The sequence below is a fragment of the Zingiber officinale genome, chromosome 3A (genome assembly GCF_018446385.1).
Source record: "Zingiber officinale cultivar Zhangliang chromosome 3A, Zo_v1.1, whole genome shotgun sequence".
Lineage (NCBI taxonomy): Eukaryota > Viridiplantae > Streptophyta > Magnoliopsida > Zingiberales > Zingiberaceae > Zingiber > Zingiber officinale.
In genome coordinates this window covers 62,472,485-62,492,104 of record NC_055990.1, presented here as the reverse complement: position 1 = coordinate 62,492,104, position 19,620 = coordinate 62,472,485, and the positions used below count along the sequence as shown (strand labels likewise).

At 32.3% G+C, this 19,620-nt stretch overlaps 1 protein-coding gene across 4 annotated transcripts in view; it reads left to right on the top strand.

Annotated features, from left to right (window-relative positions):
* The window catches only part of LOC122051949 (helicase-like transcription factor CHR28), a 72,877-nt gene extending 53,372 nt beyond the window's left edge, over positions 1-19,505 (top strand). For 3 of the 4 annotated variants that reach the window (XM_042613308.1, XM_042613309.1, XM_042613311.1), the window contains 4 exons: positions 12,485-12,703; positions 17,989-18,498; positions 18,617-18,826; positions 19,154-19,505. In XM_042613308.1, the coding sequence (XP_042469242.1) occupies positions 12,485-12,703; positions 17,989-18,498; positions 18,617-18,826; positions 19,154-19,264 (1,050 nt within the window). In that variant the 3' untranslated portion in view covers positions 19,265-19,505. Of the gene's footprint in view, positions 1-12,484; positions 12,704-17,988; positions 18,499-18,616; positions 18,827-19,153 lie in introns of those variants that run through there. The other variant, XM_042613310.1, reaches the window with a different exon arrangement.
* Positions 19,506-19,620: the final 115 nt, after the last annotated feature.

Here is a 19,620-nt window from a genome sequence, read left to right as displayed (position 1 = left end):
AGGAGAGAATAAGAAGAGGAAGCATGGATTAAAATATTGTGTCAAGCTGTTGCCGTGGAAGGCTTGCGTGACCCCGCGGTCGTGCCAGAGGGGTTGCGCTGGGCGGAGCAAGTGCGGGTTTTTAAATTAAAATTGATAACTTAGCATTGATTATCTCAATCAACTCCTAGCTATGGCTGAGATAATCTCAAGTGGCTTAATTAAACCCTAATAAAATTATCTAATTAATTATATATTTTGTTTATTTTAATTCTAAAAAAATACAGTAATTTATTTATTTATCTTCATTTTTTAAATTTTTTTTATTTTTATTTTTAAATATATTTTTTAATTATTATATTTTATATTTAAAAAATATCGTGGAGGTGTCGTGCAATTCTCTCGGAGGAGTCGCGTGAGCGGGCTAGGGGTTTTTTAATTAACTCTTAACTATGATAGGAATTATCTAAAAAGACTTAATTAAACTCTAATGAAATTATCTAATTAACTAAATATTTGATTATTTTAATTATAAAATATATAATAAAATTTTTATTTATTTATTTACCGACCTCACTTAGTGAAATAAGGTTTATTTATTTATCTCTCTCTCTATATATTTTAAATATTAATTTTTATATATTTTTTCTTTTTAAAATATTTACGTTAAATATTTTATTTTTAGTTAATATATTTTATATTTAAAAAAATACTTAAATCATCGACACGGTATGATACAATATTGAAATCGTATGTCATACACTGAATCTCCGATACAGCTTGAAATTTTAAACCACGAGAGAAAGTCCGGTACTGAAAAGATAGAGATGTTGGAGGGGCGGTAGAGGTTGGTGTAATAGTAGTCTCTACGAGTGGTCGACTAAGTGCATGTTGTTGGAGGTAGGGCTAACGATTGTTGTCGTAAGGGCGGTGCCCTCTTCCGACAAAGGGATCAACAAACAATATAGGAGGTGGATGACATACGACTTTGAGTATGGGCAGCTTAGCCGCTAGTGTGAAAACTAGTGGAGAAGGGGGAGGGAGTAAGGGGATCAAGAGAAAAATATAAACATAATTAAATAGTTATATAATTTTCTAACTTTCTAAAAATGCAAGTAACCTAATTAAATACAAGTAAATTGAACTTTCCTATATATAAACTTTATTTAGTTTTAAATAAATTCAAATTGAGTTTGGTTTGAACCCGCTTGATTATAATCATATCATTTCTACTTGATGAGCTCTATTTAACCCTAAAAAAATGACCATAAAACTTAACATAGTAGTTTAATCTAACTTAATTAGTATTTAAAATTTTAAAAAATAATTAAAAACATAAAAATTTAAATAGGATAAAATTTGGTATTCAACATTGATGGATATTTTTTCATAGTCAAACTTTTATAAAGAAGAGACTGAAAGAAATAACATAAGATAAGAAATAATTAATGACATATACTAAATGCCTATGTTTTCAAAAGATTAATTCGAAAAATAACTAGAGTTCCACATGCTACTTGGATTAAATAAAAAATATTTAATTAAATTTAAAAATCATTTATTTTTTCCATAATTTTTAGTTAGATAATTTTTTATTTTTTTTCAAATTTAAATGTGATTTTATTGAAAAAAAATTAAACCTAAAATTTTCAATGTTAATTTTGTTAAGTTCAAATCGAGTTTTATATATTTAATTTAAAAAAATTTAAATATAATATTATACTCCTAATTTTTGTTTTGTTCTATTATTCTTAATAATAAAATTTGAAAATTTTTAGCAGCGTTTAAGAGTTTTTTATTTAGGTTTTTACCAAACAAAATATGAAAGTAATATTTAATCCTCTATTAAATGCTTGCAAATAAATTTTGAACGCAAATATATAAATTAATTAAAATATAGTTCATTTCAAATAAAATTACATCATTAACTTCTTGGATTTCTTCTTTCAAATATGAAAATACATTACTTTATTTTGCTGAATTTGAAAGTAAAGCATGCTAGTTTATAGAGTAGTTATGTAAGTTATTATAAAATGAAAGAAATATAATTTAAGCTAGAAATTAAAATTAAAGATTATAAACATTTTAATCATAAAAACTGAGATAATCAAATTAATCATAAAGAAAAAACAAATATATATTAACAATATCATTAATTATCAAATAAAGAATTTATTATAATACAAATTTAATCATAATAAAAATTAATAATTTAGTTAAATAAGTATTGAAACCCTATAGACATGGTTTGATACAGTGTCAAAATTATATATTGTTTTGGTCAAAGACCACAACTTCGGCTCAACTCAAAATTTGAAACCTTGTGTTTAAAAAATTTGAAAGTAAACAATGATCATAATTCTCATATACCCTTTTAAATGCACTTTAACTCCCCTCACACCCAGAGGGGTTGCATAGTAGCTTTAGAATGTTGATTGGCATTACTTATAAATGGAGAATACCTAATTCAAATTGACCCCCATGTTCTATTAGATTAAATTAATAAATAATATTAGTAAAATTCTAGAATTTACTCAAAATGACTAACAAATTTAACTAAATAGTAAGAATTACTTTGGCTAAATTTTTATCATTCTTTGACCTCTACCTCAGTAGTGGTATTCTAAAGAGTCCAAATGCATTCTATATGCCTTCAATTCTATACTTATCACATCACATTATCCTGGATGGTAGGATCAAGAAGGATGGAAAGGCATACGCGTGTGAGAATATCATACATGATAGTGCTATCAGACACTATTTCCTAACAGTCCCTAAAATAAAAAGGAAGGCAATAAGAAAATTTAGAGCACTATCAAATTTCCTCTATATATATTCCTCAATAAGATTCATATATGACTTCTAAAAATTTTTCACATTCTTAAAAAAAAGGCTATTATTTTCTTTTTAGCATCCTTTATATCATTATATGTAAATCTCATTATCGGCCTTTTATTTGCATAAAAATCCTATAACTTTACTAATACAAAAATACCAAAAGTGTAAAATTCACACCTGACCAACTTGCTCATCACAATAAGCCTTTAACACTTACTAGGTCATTTATATTGCAGTTACTCTTCTGAAGAAATATCATCCTTATCTTTTTCCTTGCATCCAGAACACTTTGCAGTAAAAGAAAAGTTGTAAACCTTACGATTCTAGCTCGCACAAGGTCCTTATTTTTTTTGAGTGAAGTAAGGTGTTATGCTCAAAAGTCTTATGGTGACTGAAGTGACTCATTATGCTAAAAGTCTTACGGTGATTGTATTTGAAAACAATGATAGTTCTTAGCTTGTCAATTATATGGTTGATTTTTTCCTTACCAACCTCCTCAAGCATCAAATCAATTGTATGAACTGCAAAAAGACAAAAATATATATAGGCGGTCCTTTTTTATCAGCCTTTCAATAGCTAATTTTCCACAGCATTGTGTTACTATCCGAAACACTCTGTTCCCTAACCTCCATATATTTATCAACAATCGTGAAAAATGTGTGGCACTCCTCAAATGCATCAATAGATTTCAAGAAATTCGTGCCTAATTCATAATATACAAACAAGTTTGTAATGCTCCTGCTCTTTTTATCTGTCCATGAAAACACAAGCCGGTCATAATAGTACAACCGGCTCTCTTCCAAGTATCCATATGGACTTATAAATATTCTTTGATCTTTACCACTTCTTTCTTAAGTAAAGGTTCACCGAGATCATAAAGAGTTCAACTTTTATAGATAAGATCATTTCATTGATTGCCTCTATCACAGTATGGAAAGACTTCAAGGAAGCTGCATAAAATGAAATACCTGCTTCATAGAACCATTTAGCAATATACTGGTTGACACTATTCCTTTCTTCCTTGGCAAATTTATCTTTGTTGTGGCTTTTCTTTGTTGAATATTGTGATGCCACAACTATTTCTGGATCATTATCTGTGAATCGATCCAGTGGTCCTTTAATTCTTAGCCTTTTATCACCCATTCCTTGGATTTTTTTCCATGAAATATTAACCTACAGGCTTTCTTCCTGAAACAAGTTTACCTTGTCATTCTTCTTTTTGATTGACTCCAATGCAAGGATCACTTTGTTAGCTTTTAGCTATTAATAACCCACAACATTACTTTAAATACAAGCAAGGTGATGCTTAAATCTGGAGACTCCTTTGGTTTCTTTGCCACAAAATTTGCACTTAACAATATTAAGGTCTATAGAAATCAGAACTTACTATCTTGTGTTGAGTTGAGGTTGTTTTCATACTTTAAATTCACTAAACAATAAACAAAACATGACAAGCAGATAAAATTATAAAATCGGAGATCTAAAATGAGAAGTAAAATAAGAAAAAAGGGCTGCTGTGAAGGGAATCAAAAAGGGCAAAATTAACTGAAGGTTGTTCAGTTACTGCTGTCAGTGAACGGGTGAAACAGTACTGGATGTGTCTGATTACTGTCGTGGGTGGGGTTACGACTGTTGCAAAGCACCCAAGTTACTGATTATTGTTATGCGAATGTGGTTGGTTGTTATGGGTGGACTGTGACTAATTACTGGTTTAGATGGATGCTGTGCACTATAGGGATGCTGTGAAGGAGTCTCAATGCTGTGGATTTGAAAGTGTTGCAGATGTAGTCGCAGTGGTGATAGCATTGGGTTTGATGCGTGTAGAGGCATCATGAGCAGAGTTTCAATGAACGGTGACACTGTTTTTGTGTAGAGGTATGGCGTGTGGAATAATTGAGAAAACCGACGATGTTGAGTGTAGAAGTGTCAGGGAGAAGAACTGAAGAAGGGGTTTCAGTGTAAAAGTGTTTCAGCATGAGAAGGAGAAGAGAAGGGATTGACTTGTAAGTCACCACCAAATCATTCCCATTCTCCTACTGAATGAGCCTTTTCTATCACCGAACCCACCCTTTTGCCAATCAATGCATTGCTGGTCTACCTATCTACATTTTTAAAATACCCACCTAACAATGACTGCTTACACAATAGGTGAAGCAGAGGCCTGTTGGAAATGCCTAAGTGGTCTAGACCACTTCTCAAAACCATGATCTTATCAAAAGTATCTTTGCTTATTATAAAATGGAAGAAAAATATATTGGAAAACTATTTTTTTACAAAGAGGTAAATAGTATAAGGTAATATGATGATCATCTTTCTTGAATTGCATCTTGGGAAGTGGACATATATTAGCTAAGATAACTTTATTCTTGACACTTGGACAGTGCTACATCTCTATGACTAATAAAGTGAAATCTATGATAGACAAACCTCATTTTTGAAAAATGATACTAAGTCTAAAATTATTTAAAAATTTAATATTTTTTGTGTTGTAATTTAGCATCAAATATATGCTTGTGAAATTTACCTTTCCAGCAAAACTAAGAGAATATTAGATGTAAATGCTTTCAAGCATAATTTTTGCAATAAGATACTAAAATTTAAACTTCTTAAATTTTTTAAATTATTTGAAAAATTAGTTTGATTATAAAATAAGGGGCATTTCTATGATCATTTGAACTATTCCTATTCTCATTATTTGTCATTTTCATGATTTATATATTTTAATGACATTAACCTAATAAATGCATCATAGCTAAGATCATGGTTGTTGAGATGTTTTTAATGAGATGAGATCAAGGTATCACCATAATTGTTCTACACGTCCTGTGATTATGCCATTTTAAAGTTCAAAGTATTATCAGGCATATGTATATAAACAAAAATGAACCCAACCTAGAAAGGGGTTTAGTGAATAAATGAGGATATTTAACTTGGATTCAATATAATTTGGTGTCATGTCATATAATGGTGCTTGATTTTAATATGCTTTGCCCTAGAATGATGAATGCGATATGTATACATTTTTTTATTAGGTATTAAAATTTTCACATAGTAGCTGCACACTACTCTTTATGCTAATCTAAGATCTTCCTTCATACACCGTCTACAATAATTGTGTCATGCATTCTCCCATAGCTATGACTTGGCCTTGTTGGTTGATAGTGCAATCCAATGGTATTTGTGACTACTTTAACTTACTAGGGAGGATCTAAGGAGTTGACACCTTCCACTAGTGTTTTTCCTATCCAACTTGCAACTCACATAGTTCAATGGTATTAACAGGCATATGTATATAAACAAAAATGAACCCAACCTAGAAAGGGGTTTAGTGAATAAATGAGGATATTTAACTTGGATTCAATATAATTTGGTGTCATGTCATATAATGGTGCTTGATTTTAATATGCTTTGCCCTAGAATGATGAATACAATATACATACAATTTTTTGTTAGGTATTAAAATTTTCACATAGTAGTTGCACACTACTCTTTATGCTAATCTAAGATCTTCCTTTATACACCATCTACAATAATTGTGTCATGCATTCTCCCATAGCTATGACTTGGCCTTGGTGGTTGATAGTGCAATCCAATGGTATTTGTGACTACTTTAACTTACTAGGGAGGATCTAAGGAGTTGACACCTTCCACTAGTGTTTTTCCTATCCAACTTGCAACTCACATAGTCGAAGTTGAAGTAACCTATAAGGTCAAATGAATCACTCCTTGAATACTAATGACTGGGATTAAGAGTGCCCTTGAGATACCTTAAGATTCTCTTAATTACCACAAGTTTGGACTCTTTAGGAACCGATTGAAACATAATGAATAATCCTACCATCAAAATAAAGTTCGGTTAAATATAATATCCTTACAATTAAACTTCTAATTTTTCTATTTCAAAATCAACACTTTTACCATTCAGATCATTGTCCAATTTTTATTTTTGTTTCTATAGGTGTTGACAGCCTTTTACATTTTTCATTTCAAATCATTTGATGAACTCCTTTGCATACATGGTTTGATGAACATAGATCTCATGATGCTTTCTTTGCCATATTTGAAGTCCCAATAATACATTTAATTTTCGCTTATCATGAAATCACTCTCCATGAGAGTGGTAGACATATTAAAAAATTCTTTATTAGTTGAACAGAAATGATATCATCTACATAAAGTTGTGCAATAAAAATACCATAATTTTTTGTATTTAATAAATAATTTTATTTTTGTCTTAAATAACTAATGTAAGGTGAACTGCACCTAGTTAAAAATATTTTGAGATAAGAAAACTTAAAAAATTTATATACCAAGCTTGAGGGACTTAGTTTCAAACCAAATAATGTCTTTTTAGTCTAAAACATGATTTAGATTTTGCAAATTTTCAAAAGTGGGTGATTGTTTCACAAATTTATTTTTATAAATCCATTAAAAAAATGCATAATTTATATCCATTTGAAAGAGTGTAAGACCTTTAATGTTGCAAAAGTCAAAAGCATATAAATTGATTCGAGTTGTTACTGGAGCATGAGTCTCATCATAATCTACTTGCTTGAAATGTTCGGCCACTACACTAGCCTTATTTCAAATCACACGTCCATTTCATCATAAAGTTTATTCATAAAAATCTGACAAATTTGAATGGTTGAACAATTATAAGGTCTTAAGGCTAATTCATCTTGTATCTTGATCTAGATCAAGCAATGCTTCGTCTATGTTTTTTAGCTCAATTTGAGAGATGAATGCTACATTGCTATCTACACGTCTAAAATGAGATCTCATCCTTACCCTTGGGAGCTATCTCCTATTAACTTTTCAAGGGGATATTTGGGTTCTTCTTGTAGACTTTTAAGAGTGGTTGAATTATTTCTTCTAATCATCTTCCTGGGCTCATCCTTCTTGGTTTATTCTCTTGCTCTCCTTTGTTGGTTTTTCCTATGCATATGTATGTTTGGTTCTTGTTGATATCCCAGGTTTTCAGAGGTAGTTGTAGATATTAAGAGGTGGTAGCTAAAAGGATGTAAACAATGAACACTAGGTGACTCTTCTACCAAATAACCTAAGTGCTTGAATATTGCCAAAGTGATCCTTAGTATTTAAAGATATATCTTACTACCAAATAACCTGAGATTCTTAATTGAGAGTACACTTCCATAGACAAAGTTTATATGAGGTTTTCACTAAGAAGGAATGGAAATATTTATGTTATTTTGAACATGACATGTAGTATGAAAATTCTCGGCACAAAAGTATCTCAGGAAAGAGTACTTGTTCAACATGGACCGAGATGCCCGAAGTGCACAATTCTTCCTTTTCACAATACCATTTTGTTGAGGTGTACTTGGAGTGAATTTTATGCAAATATCTGTGACCTTTATAATAATTTTGAAATTATGGTTCTTACATTCTTCACCTTACTCACTTTGGTTCTGATTGATTTTAATCCTTTTTCGTTTTTAACTCTTTTGCAAAAAGCGATGAACAGTCAATAGTGTCAAACTTATGTTTAAGGAGATATGTCTATGTATACCTACTAAAAATCATCTACTACTACTACTACTACTACTACTACTACTTGGAGATGTTATGTCATATGAATACTTAGTGTACTTGCCTTTAGAAGAAATCCGCTACCTTAGCGGCCCCCTTGTGCCGGTCCCATGGATATGAAGGGAGGTAAATGCAGGTACACAGGCCATAAGTGCATGATGGGGTAAACCCCAGGTCGTCAATTCCTGAGAATCGACCCCTGGCCATTACGCCAGAGATGTCATGCGCCCACCGTCTGCGTTACGCCCTGGGGGCATGTGCTTGCCTTTACGTAAATACTTAGTGTGGTTGCCTTCTTGACATCCATTGTAGACGTTCTACTCACAAGGTTTTGTTTCAGCTTGAGTCGACTCACGAGATTTTATTTCATCTTGAATCAACTCGAAGAGAATTAAATCTTTTGAAGTCTACTCGAGTAGATAATGGTGTGCTAGAAATAGGTTATTGAGTTGACTAAAGAGGTTCTGAGTCGACTCAAAAAGTATTCGTTGGAGGATAAGGTCTGCAACAACAAGTAACCAATTGAGTTGAGTGACTTGGATTTGAGTCTATTGAACTGGGTTGGTGTCAATTGGAAATATTATCAGTTGGTAGATAAGGTTGCAAATTTATCCAGTTAACTAATCTAGATTTGAACATAGAATAAAGCTGATCAGCAAGTCTAATCTTATCTAACGTTTGAAGGTTAGCTTGCAACTATAAATAGGAAAGCAAGGGGACCTTGAAAGATACAACTTTCATAATGCAATCGTCTGTTCATAAGTTGTTTTTTTTTTAATTTCTAGGCACTCTTGAGTCCTTGATGATCTTAAAAGAGCTTGATTTTTTTTTTATGTTGAGTTAGTTTTATCATTTGTAAGAGAGCAGAAAGTTGTTTTAATACGAGGTTTCTTCTTCCTCTTAAAGCAGAACAAGTATGGTATTTTTTAGAAGTGACCCACCTAATGAGTTAATGGGCCATGACATAGGGTCCAAACCACGTTAAATAACTTGTTAGCATTTCCTCTTCTTGTAAACAAATATGTTCATACAATTGTTTACAGGTTTTATTCATGTACCGAAATGACTTCAGCTCACAAGTGTTGAAATTTCTTCATTTTTATTGTCAAACGCAAATATAATTTTAAGTTTGTTTGATTGTTTATTTGTTTTTCATGATAAATGAACATAAATAATATCTTCTTGATGGAAGTATTAAGTTTGCTTATGAACATTTGATCCCAATCCTAATCTTTCTCATGAGAAGGTAGAGATGTGCAAGATAATTACCCTGGGTATGAGAACCGAAAAGAATCTCAAGTTGACACCAAAGATGATAAACATGGAATGATTAATTTTGATACTGATTCTGATGGGACTATTGGTTGTGAGGTTGTATGATAACACAATGAGAGATGTGAATATGGCACAATAAAAAGCTTTTTGGTTAGATGTGCATATAGAGATTGCACTAGAAAAAATTTTGTCTAAGATTCCCTGAAATTAGAGTTGTGAAATTTACATAACCATATCCTTAGAATAGGGAGGGAGAGACAACAAAAAGAGAGGTGACGAAGAGATTGTTTGGGGTTCATGATGATCGAGGACCAATCTAGGAGAAGCTTAACTTGGGTTTCATGAAGAAAATGGATGATCACTAGAAGAGCAGGTTTAGAAGAAGGTTGTTAGTGCCTCATGCTGGTTCATGACATGAGGAGTTGATCATGAAAGTGCATGTGGAGTTAATCATGAAAGTGCATGCAGAGTTGGTTGGTTCACAAAAGTGCACGTAGAGTTAAGTTGGGTCATGAAAGTGCACAGGGAGTTAGTTGGTTAACAAAAATGTGATCGTGGGTTTACTTGTGATGAAGAATGCAAGTGTGAGTGTTGGTACTAGTTATGACTTGTGTATGGCCCCTATGTGCAAATGTAATGGCACTAGTCACAAGAAAGTAGAAAATCGAGTCATTGCACTGATGTTGGTTTTGGTTTTAAGTGTGATTCCTAAGTATGAATCAAGTCATTCCATGGGTTTTGGTTGTGGCACAATGGTTGAGCACAGGTTTACACAAGGTTTTAGTTGTGGATATGAATGGCGAGGACAAGTTATTATGCTTGCATTGGTCACAACAAAAGGTTTGACGCAAAAATGGCACAGTGGATGGGGGATGGGGGATGGGAGATGGGAGATGGGAGATGAGGAAGGCAACAAGAAGGGGAGTGATGTTCTGATACCAGGTTAATAAGAAAAGTGATATAATAAAATTATTCTTCAGGAAGTAATTTTACCATATGTGTGAATATACAAAACTCAAGAATTTAGTGCATAAATAAATTAGCCATGTGATTCTAATGACTATTGTCTAATCTGACAGCAGTAATTTGTATGTCTTGGAAATAAAAAGACAGAAAAAAATTGTTACTGAAGATCTTGGAGTCCTAAACATTTTCTTGGAATTGAATTATCACATAATGTGAAAGGTGTCCTCTTTCTCTAGAGGAAGTAGAGGAAATGACTGCTAATCTAATTGAAGAAAGAGAATTGGGCTTTAACTATTTTAATAGTCTAAGAGATTTCCGATACAGATTTTGAAGATTTTGGCAAGCTTATTTATTTTACTGCTATAACATCAAACATATCCTTTGCTTTTGGAGTAATTATTTTTCTCATCTCATAGTACTGCCCCTCACATCCCATTCATAGCCTGATGGATGGATCTTTCTGATTGTGGTCTCTGTCATTGTTATTGATTATATTTAAGCTAAGTACTTTAATATGGCCAACAAATACTCTGTTGTTCGTTTTGACTAATAGTAATCGAGTAAATTCAGAAATTCTGCAGTGCAGTTTGCAGCATTTCAGAAATACTAAATCAGATTAAAATGTATCTCTTTTGCTATTTTTTTTATAAAACAAGAGAAAGTAAATTGAAATGGTGTAGGCATGTTCAGAGGTGACCAACAGATTCTGAGGGTTCAGCCAATTATAATGGAAGGTGTTGGGGGTAAAAGAAGGAATGTGAAAGGATATTTTAATTGATGTAATAAAAGTAATTTAATTTGTTTGATTATTAGTAGAGCTCATTGGAACAAATACAATCACATACCCACTCCAAATAGTTGGGAATTGACATTATGATGAAGGTGACAACAATGCTGAACAATCACTAAAGAGGGCTATATTTGCTTTGTGTTGTAAGTGTTTATAGCACATTTCGATAGAAAATTTTATTATTAAGTTGAAAAGGATTATCTTTATCAGGAGAGGGAAGTGCAACATCAAATCAAATCAAAATTCACATAGAATTTGGATGAAATTGAGGAAGTGTGAGGATAAATGCCTTACGCAAAGAAAGACTATCTCACAGAAATTCTGGGATTTTAAATTTTATTAATTGAAAATTAATACATTGAGATGATCATGTTTATTGATAACTCTAACTAGAATATATTACTAATTGGAAAATACAATGTTCTCCTTAAACAACTACCAAACTAAAAGGTACCCAACTCTTATTAAATTTAAAGATATCAAATATACAATACCCAAAATGTAACAATTACCAAAATCAATTACAATCTCAAATTCAAACTAATGTCTTTCCTTCTTTAAATGGTAGGTGATGTAAAGAAGTAAATGACATTCATTTAAATTTTGAATTGTCACTAATTTTGGCAGTTGTTCTGTTTTGGATATTGTGTGATTTGATATCTTTTAATTAAGTTTTGAGTTCTATAGGTATTTTTAATTTGGTAGTTGTTGAATGAGATTATTATGTTTCTTGATTAGTGCTATTTCTTTGCTATTTTAGTTAGGATGCTGTCTAGAAAAGTTGCTTTGTCAGTGCATTGGGTATCTTTCTGTTAATAAAATTTCAGTTTGATTAACCGTGGTGTGAGATAATTTCTATCTGTGCAAGATAGTTATTTCCATATTTCATTAATTTTTGCCCAAATCCTCTGTAGGAGTTTTAGTTCGAAATGGTGCTATCAGTTAGTTATCACAATTTCACTAGAATGAGCATGTTCATCCCTCTCCTAACTGATCACCTTGTTCCATTAACCTCTACTGGGGAAAACCTTTTTATTGGGAACATTTACTATATATTCCTTATATAGAAGTTGTGAATGTCGGCAGGAATTTGCTGCCATGGGGACGTTGAAACAAAATTATGCAAGTATATTGATGCTTCTGCTGCGACTTCGGCAAGCCTGTGATCATCCCCTCCTAGTTAAAGGATTTCACACAGATACTATTGGAAAAGATTCACTTGATATGGCAAGACAACTTCCCAGGGAAATGCTTATTAATTTACGTAACCAGTTGGAAGGTTTGGCGATTTGTACCATCTGCAGTGTAAGTCTCTACACTGATTCTGAATGTGCATCCTTGTGAATTTTGACAAGTTATTTTCTTGTGCCTTACATATATTATCTTAATTTTTAAAAAATTGGATGATTGGTCTAATAAATCTTATTAAATCTCGTAAAAGCTGCCCTATTGTTGCATTGATTTAATTGTAGATTAGTCAAAAAAATATCATTGGAACAATATCTATATCTTTCTATAAGAAATTAGAGAAACAAATTAGTATCAATGCATGTTCATAGAGTATAAATTTTTCTGACAACATATTACCTTGAATTCCATCTTGTTTGTCAGATACGACACACTTTTGGTTTGTAACTTAAACAGAAACATCAACAATGTTGTAAATGCTCTGATCCACAGTGTTAGTAACCTATAGATATTGATAATGTGATATGCCAACTGGTGGGAAAATTCCATAGTGCCTGGTACCATTCAACAATATTATCTAATAAGTTTGAATATGTATCTGTTGGGTGGATATTACTGAGTGTTGTTTAGTACTCCTACCTATGCACAAACATTTGGTTCGACTTCTGACTTCCCCCACATGATTTTATTGTTCTACACGTTTATTTCCAACTTATTAGTTACTACTGGTAGTTCAGTAGTCAGTACACGTTATGTCGTTTCCCAAGCCTGTGCCTTCAGAAAGGGGCTCTAGTTAATCAAGAGGGGGATGCAGCTCACCACATGCTAAAGTTCCCTAGTGCAATGTGAAACTAATTAACTATATCTCTATTGCAATCTTCTTGACTTAAATTCTAGATGTTCTAGTAAAAGCTTTATCATTCCTTTGGATTTGGAATATCCATGGGCAATGCAAGATTTGTAAGAAAAGGTCATCTGCTGTTGCCTCTGTGCCCAATACATGGACCCACTTGAAGTTCACTAAGATACTTTTTCTTAAAAACGGTTGTTGCTTTATCTTACTGTGATTCTCCAGATCTGATTTTGAAACCATTCCACAAGTGCTAGCTTATCAAAGCTTGAATCTATAATATTTTGCAATGCCTAGCCTCAGATGCTGCAGTGTATTAATTGGAATCTGACCAATTGGGCAATTATCAAACTTAAACGTGATTTTTTTACTTTATGGACTTAGAACTTAATGCTTGTCTATGTAAATTTTATCAGTGTTCATTACCAACATCAAAACTTTAGATGCTAGTCTGATAGCACTATCTACAACCTATTAATTGGTATGTCATCATGATGGCAAACCTAGATTCGACCATGGTTCGGAACCAATGGTGACCGTTCAGGACTGCTGCTTCGATGGTTTAAAAATCTCAGCTCTTAACCTTAACCTTCAAAGGTGGTTACGGTTCACGATTCAGAACCGCTTGCTACAATTTCAGTTTATAGTTCACAACGCTTCAAGATTATTTATATTTCATTAAAAAAATATTTATAAATTTATAAAGGTGGAAAAATAGAAAAATAAAAAGCGTGAACTTATTTAAGTTGCCTGTGTAACCACTTAAGATATAAGGGAATTAAATCCTACTTAGTTCGTTAATTCCTTCGATATTAAAATTTTCTACTTCGTTTTCTGAAAGTTGTATTCCTTTTGTAACTTTCGTCTAATCATCAAGTAGCGTTTGAGCTTCCAAAGAGTTGGGAGCCAAAGTAGATTGTCTTCCATTTAAGATATTAGCTCTGGAACTAAATATTTGTTCTACAACAATAATTGACATTGGAGAAGCTTTGCTATAATATAGAGGATGAAATAACTTTGTGTCTTTTGCCACCACCATCATAAAATATCAAAATACCACTTGCTGTCTATTTCACTAAAATCAAAGGAAGATGTAAAAAATTTTCAAATTATGATCTATCTTCACTTTTACTATAAGAATGTATTATAGACCAAGACCACTTGGTTTTGCACTTGATACCAATGGTTTTTTATCCAACATTAGCATTGCTATATTTTAGTGTGATTCGATATATATGTCACACAAGTTATATTTTTTAATTAATTTTTTGTTTAATGATAGCCTTCACTATATAAAAAGGGCAGCCCGGTACACGAAGCTCTCGCCATGCGGGGTCCCAAGGAAGGATCCATTGTACGCAGCCTTACCCTGCTTTTTTGCAAGAGGTTGTTTTCAGGATTCAAACCCGTGACCTTTTGGTCACATGGCAACAACTTTACCGTTTCCCCTTCAGTCTTCACTATATATATATATATATATATATAATTTTATTGTTGAACAAATTATATTTCTTAGCAAATTATTATTGAATATATTAAATAAGTCAAATGGTCGCTATAAACTAAGTTATGTGTTGAATGAATCAAAAAAATAGAATAAGACCAATGAGTGACATATTAAGAGAGTTAATTGGGATTAATAAATATAATGAGTTAAAGGTGGAATAGTTCCACATTAGAAAATTTAAGGTAAATAGGCTGAAAGATTAGCTTCACTTAAAAGATAAAATAGTGCATGTTAAAAAATTTAAAGCAAATGAGTTGGTTTATATTGAATCACACCATTAATATTATCAAAATGTTATAATATTATTAAATGAGAGATTCTCTTTGAAAAAAAAAAATCTAAACCACTCAAAATAATGTTTTTTTAAAACAAAAATACTAGTGAATTGACTTTGAAATCATCGGTTTGAATCGCCAATTCAAATCGCCAATTTATTAGTTCACTTTGGGCCCAACCCGTAACCGACTTGTCTAAAGATAGGTCGGTTACGGTTTTGGTCCATTGAACCAAGTCAACTGGCAAACGACTTGCTGGCTCATTCGCGGTTCTGGGTCGGATCAGATTCAGATCCGACCCGTGGGTAGGTCTAGGCAAACTCTTATAATGAACTATAATAGTGCATCATAGCAATGCTATTTTATCTCATATTAGAATAATTCCCATTAAATATTCATGTTTAATTACAAAAGGAAAAAAGAACTTAGAATACAAATTCTCATGAATCCTTCCAACCTATTCCTTGCTCTCTTCTATGAATAACTATTAACTTCTATTCAGCTCTCATAAAAATATATATTTTTTCTATTTAATTTTCAAAAAAAATATTATGAATGAACATAGGAGATAGACAAGTGGAGTAGCGATGGTAGGTGGACCAAGCAAGCGAATGGGTGAACAAGCCTACCTAGGTTGGTTTGGTCAAGACAAATTGTTTAGATGGGGCAGATGAATTGTAGAAGTCAATTAAACTTCGGGTCAAATGGGTGGATGAGTCTGCAAATCGATTTAGCAAGTGGATTGTTCCTGATTGTGTGAAATTGGACTAACCAACAACCTAAGCCTTATTCCACTCTATATGGATTTGTGTACGCCATTGAGCTCTTATCTTTTATTATATTACGATCATTTTTATTTCAATAAATTGTATTTTATTTTATCATTGTTAATCAAGTTTTCTTTGATTTTCTTTCTCTTTTAATGTGTGTATTGGCTATATTTGTTATAATTTTACATCGCCTAATTGGAACATTTATTGGCTAAATATATGTCTTAAACGTGTTTTTCGGAGTTTTCTCTCAATAGGTACAACCTCGACTTTCTCCTTAATGTTTTCATTTCTTATCCTGTCCATTCTTGTATGGTACATCTAATTTAATATCCTCATCTCTATGACTCTCATCTTTTGCTTGCTCGAGTCATAGCCTAATATTTAGCTTCATATAATCTAGAAGGTCTAACTGTCATTTTGTAGAACTTTCCTTTAAATTTTAGAGGTACTTTCCGATAACAAAACACCAAATGTTCTTTTTCATTTCAATCATCTTGCTTGTATTTTATGTAAGACATCTCTCAGCATTTCTATTATTTTACAAAAATGATCCTAAATACTTAAAGCTCTCGGTTACAAATAACTTGTCATCTTCTATCTTAACAATCACCTTATTACGTCTAATATTTGTTAAACTTAAATTTCATATATTTTATCTTCATTAAGTCTAAAATCTTTCACTTTTGGTGTTTTCTGTCAAAATTCAAATTTAACATTTACTCCTCCATGTGTCTCATCTATTAAAATAATATCATCTGCAAACAACATCCTTCTGATAACATGTCTTGGATGTGTCTAGTGAGTTCATCCATTATTATTGTAAAAAGATAGAGATTTAGAGTTATCCTTAATTTAACCTTATTTTTACGAGAAATACTTCAGTTAATTCGCTTGGAGTGTTTACTATTGTCATTACATTATCGTACATATCTTTAATTATTTCAATATACGTTACACTAACATATTTATTTTTTAATTCTCCACAATTTTTCTCGAAACACTATCATGCTCATTTTCTAGATCGACAAATGTTATGTGTAAGTTTTACTTTTATTTTTGATACTTTAGTTATCTAAGAAAATGTATAACTTCTATTGTCGACCTTTAATGCATAAATCCAAATTGATTTTTGGTCATCGTAGTCTCCTTAATCTTTTTTATATTATTCTTTTCTAAAATTTCATGGTATGACTCGTTAGCATAATATTCTTATAATTCGCACAAAATGATGTGGAATTGGACTAATCAATTAAAATACATTCAGTATGTTTTATAATTGTAAAAGTTATTCCTTGTTTATTATTTACAACCTCTCTACAAACCAAATGTAGGAAATCAAATTATTGTTTGTGAACCAAACTGAGGAATAATTATTCATATTCCATCAATTGTCAATTCAATTCCCTAGAATGACTTTTAAATTCCTTATCAATTTTATATTTCATACTGTCAACCAGATATACTATAAATACTTGTGCATACTGATGCAAATTGATAGTTTTAAACTAAGTGGTTAAACTTCGGATAACCCATTTTGTGCTTAACATCTGACAATTAGATAGTATGATTCTTGTAATTGAAAATATTATTCATGGATTAAAGTTACATTAACATATGGTTATTGTTTTCCCATTTAACCTTCAATTTGAGTTTTTTGCCAAAGTTTATTACTTCCTGCACTGTTAACAGCTTGACATCCAGGCTAGCTTGAAAATGAGTCGATCCACATTAGGGCTTGAAGTTATTTATCTAATTATCAAATGTTTTCCAAGTTTGCTCACACTTCCATGACAGACCTTTTTCTTTTATGTAGCAGAAACTTATATTTTCTGTCTTAAGAACTTTTAACTTTATAATTGGTGGCAAAAGGCGAATACGCTCGCCCCCAGACTTTTAACTTTATAATGAAGCTTATTCAGTTAGCAATATTTTCATAAGTTTAGTCATTTATTTTACAGTTGTCCTACTGAGGCCTAACAATTTGGTACCTTTCATAGGATCCACCAGAAGATGGTGTTGTATCAATGTGTGGGCATGTCTTCTGCTACCAGTGTGTATCCGAACGTTTAATTGGTGACACGTGTCCTGCACCTGGTTGTAAAGATATACTTGGTACTGATTGTGTATTTTCACGTGGTACCCTGAAGAGTTGCATCTGTGAAAATTTTGATGATGAAACTTCAACCAGTTCTACATTTGATGAGCAACAGATTACCCATAGTGGCTATGTATCATCTAAAATTAAAGCAGCACTTGATATACTGACGACAATTGCAAGTCAAAGTTCAAGATCTGTTCATGATCTTATAGGTGATTCTGCTTCTGCTCAATTAAACTTGACTACTGAAGTTCCGGAGAAGGCCATTGTTTTCTCCCAGTGGACCAGCATGCTAGACTTGCTCGAGCTTTCATTGAATGAAAACCTAATACAGTACAGGAGGCTTGATGGAACAATGACTCTTGTGTCACGAGACAAGGCTGTAAAAGACTTCAACACTGATCCAGAGGTCAGATAATCAAAAAAAAAAAGTTATATTCTTATGTATCGTGCACAATATTTCTTCTATCCTTTCCTATCTTTGAACTATTTCTTGTTCATAAAGTAATCATTCATGTTTCTCTTAGGTAACTGTTATGCTTATGTCGTTAAAAGCAGGAAGTCTTGGCCTGAATATGATTGCTGCCTGTCACGTAATTCTTCTTGATCTTTGGTGGAACCCATCTACCGAAGACCAAGCAATTGATCGAGCACACAGAATTGGTCAGACTCGTCCTGTGACTGTTTCCCGAATAACTGTCAAAGATACAGTTGAAGATCGGATATTGGCTCTTCAGGTAACTCATGGACATTATTCGTTTGACATTTAAATGACAGCTATGCTTATGTTAGCTTTGACAAAACCTCCAAGTTCATTGTAACTAATTGCAGTAATCAAGTTATACAAGAAACATTTATCAACTACATTATTGGTGGATCTGTTCACTAACCATGTACAAACTCTGATTATCTAATAGTCTATATCAACAGATATAATTACGGTAAAATAACTATTGACTGAGTAATTGTCATGATGCTGCCTTTCAGTAATTTCTGATTTTAAAACAACTGCGAACTTGGTTTCCTTACATGGACAAATAAATAGAGCCTGGTACATCTTGCAGGAGGAGAAGAGAAAGATGGTTTCTTCTGCATTTGGCGAAGACCAAACGGGTACTCATGCGACCCGGCTCACAGTAGATGATCTTAGATATATGTTTAACTGTTATGACTAAGTTTTGGTGTGGATCATCCCCATTGGATTCCAATATTTTTGGACATGAGATTGTGATGCTCATTGAACTTTTTTGCAGTGTTTGCTCCATCCGACAAAGTTCCTTCCTTTTTCTTGTTTGTAGTCATAGGTCGCTAACATATGTAACAGTAATAGCACGATCCAACGAAGGGATGGAGCATAAGTTGTAAATATGTAACAGGTATTTTGCCAAGATGAATATGCTGTGTACTTTTATGGTTTGATCTGTGTTTGAGTGTGACAGGCATGGAGCTCCAATGGCCAAGGAGCTCGCTCATTTACTTCGGCAGAGAGGCTTTTTGCAATGGCTCATTGTGAGCTTGTAGGGTTGGGTGA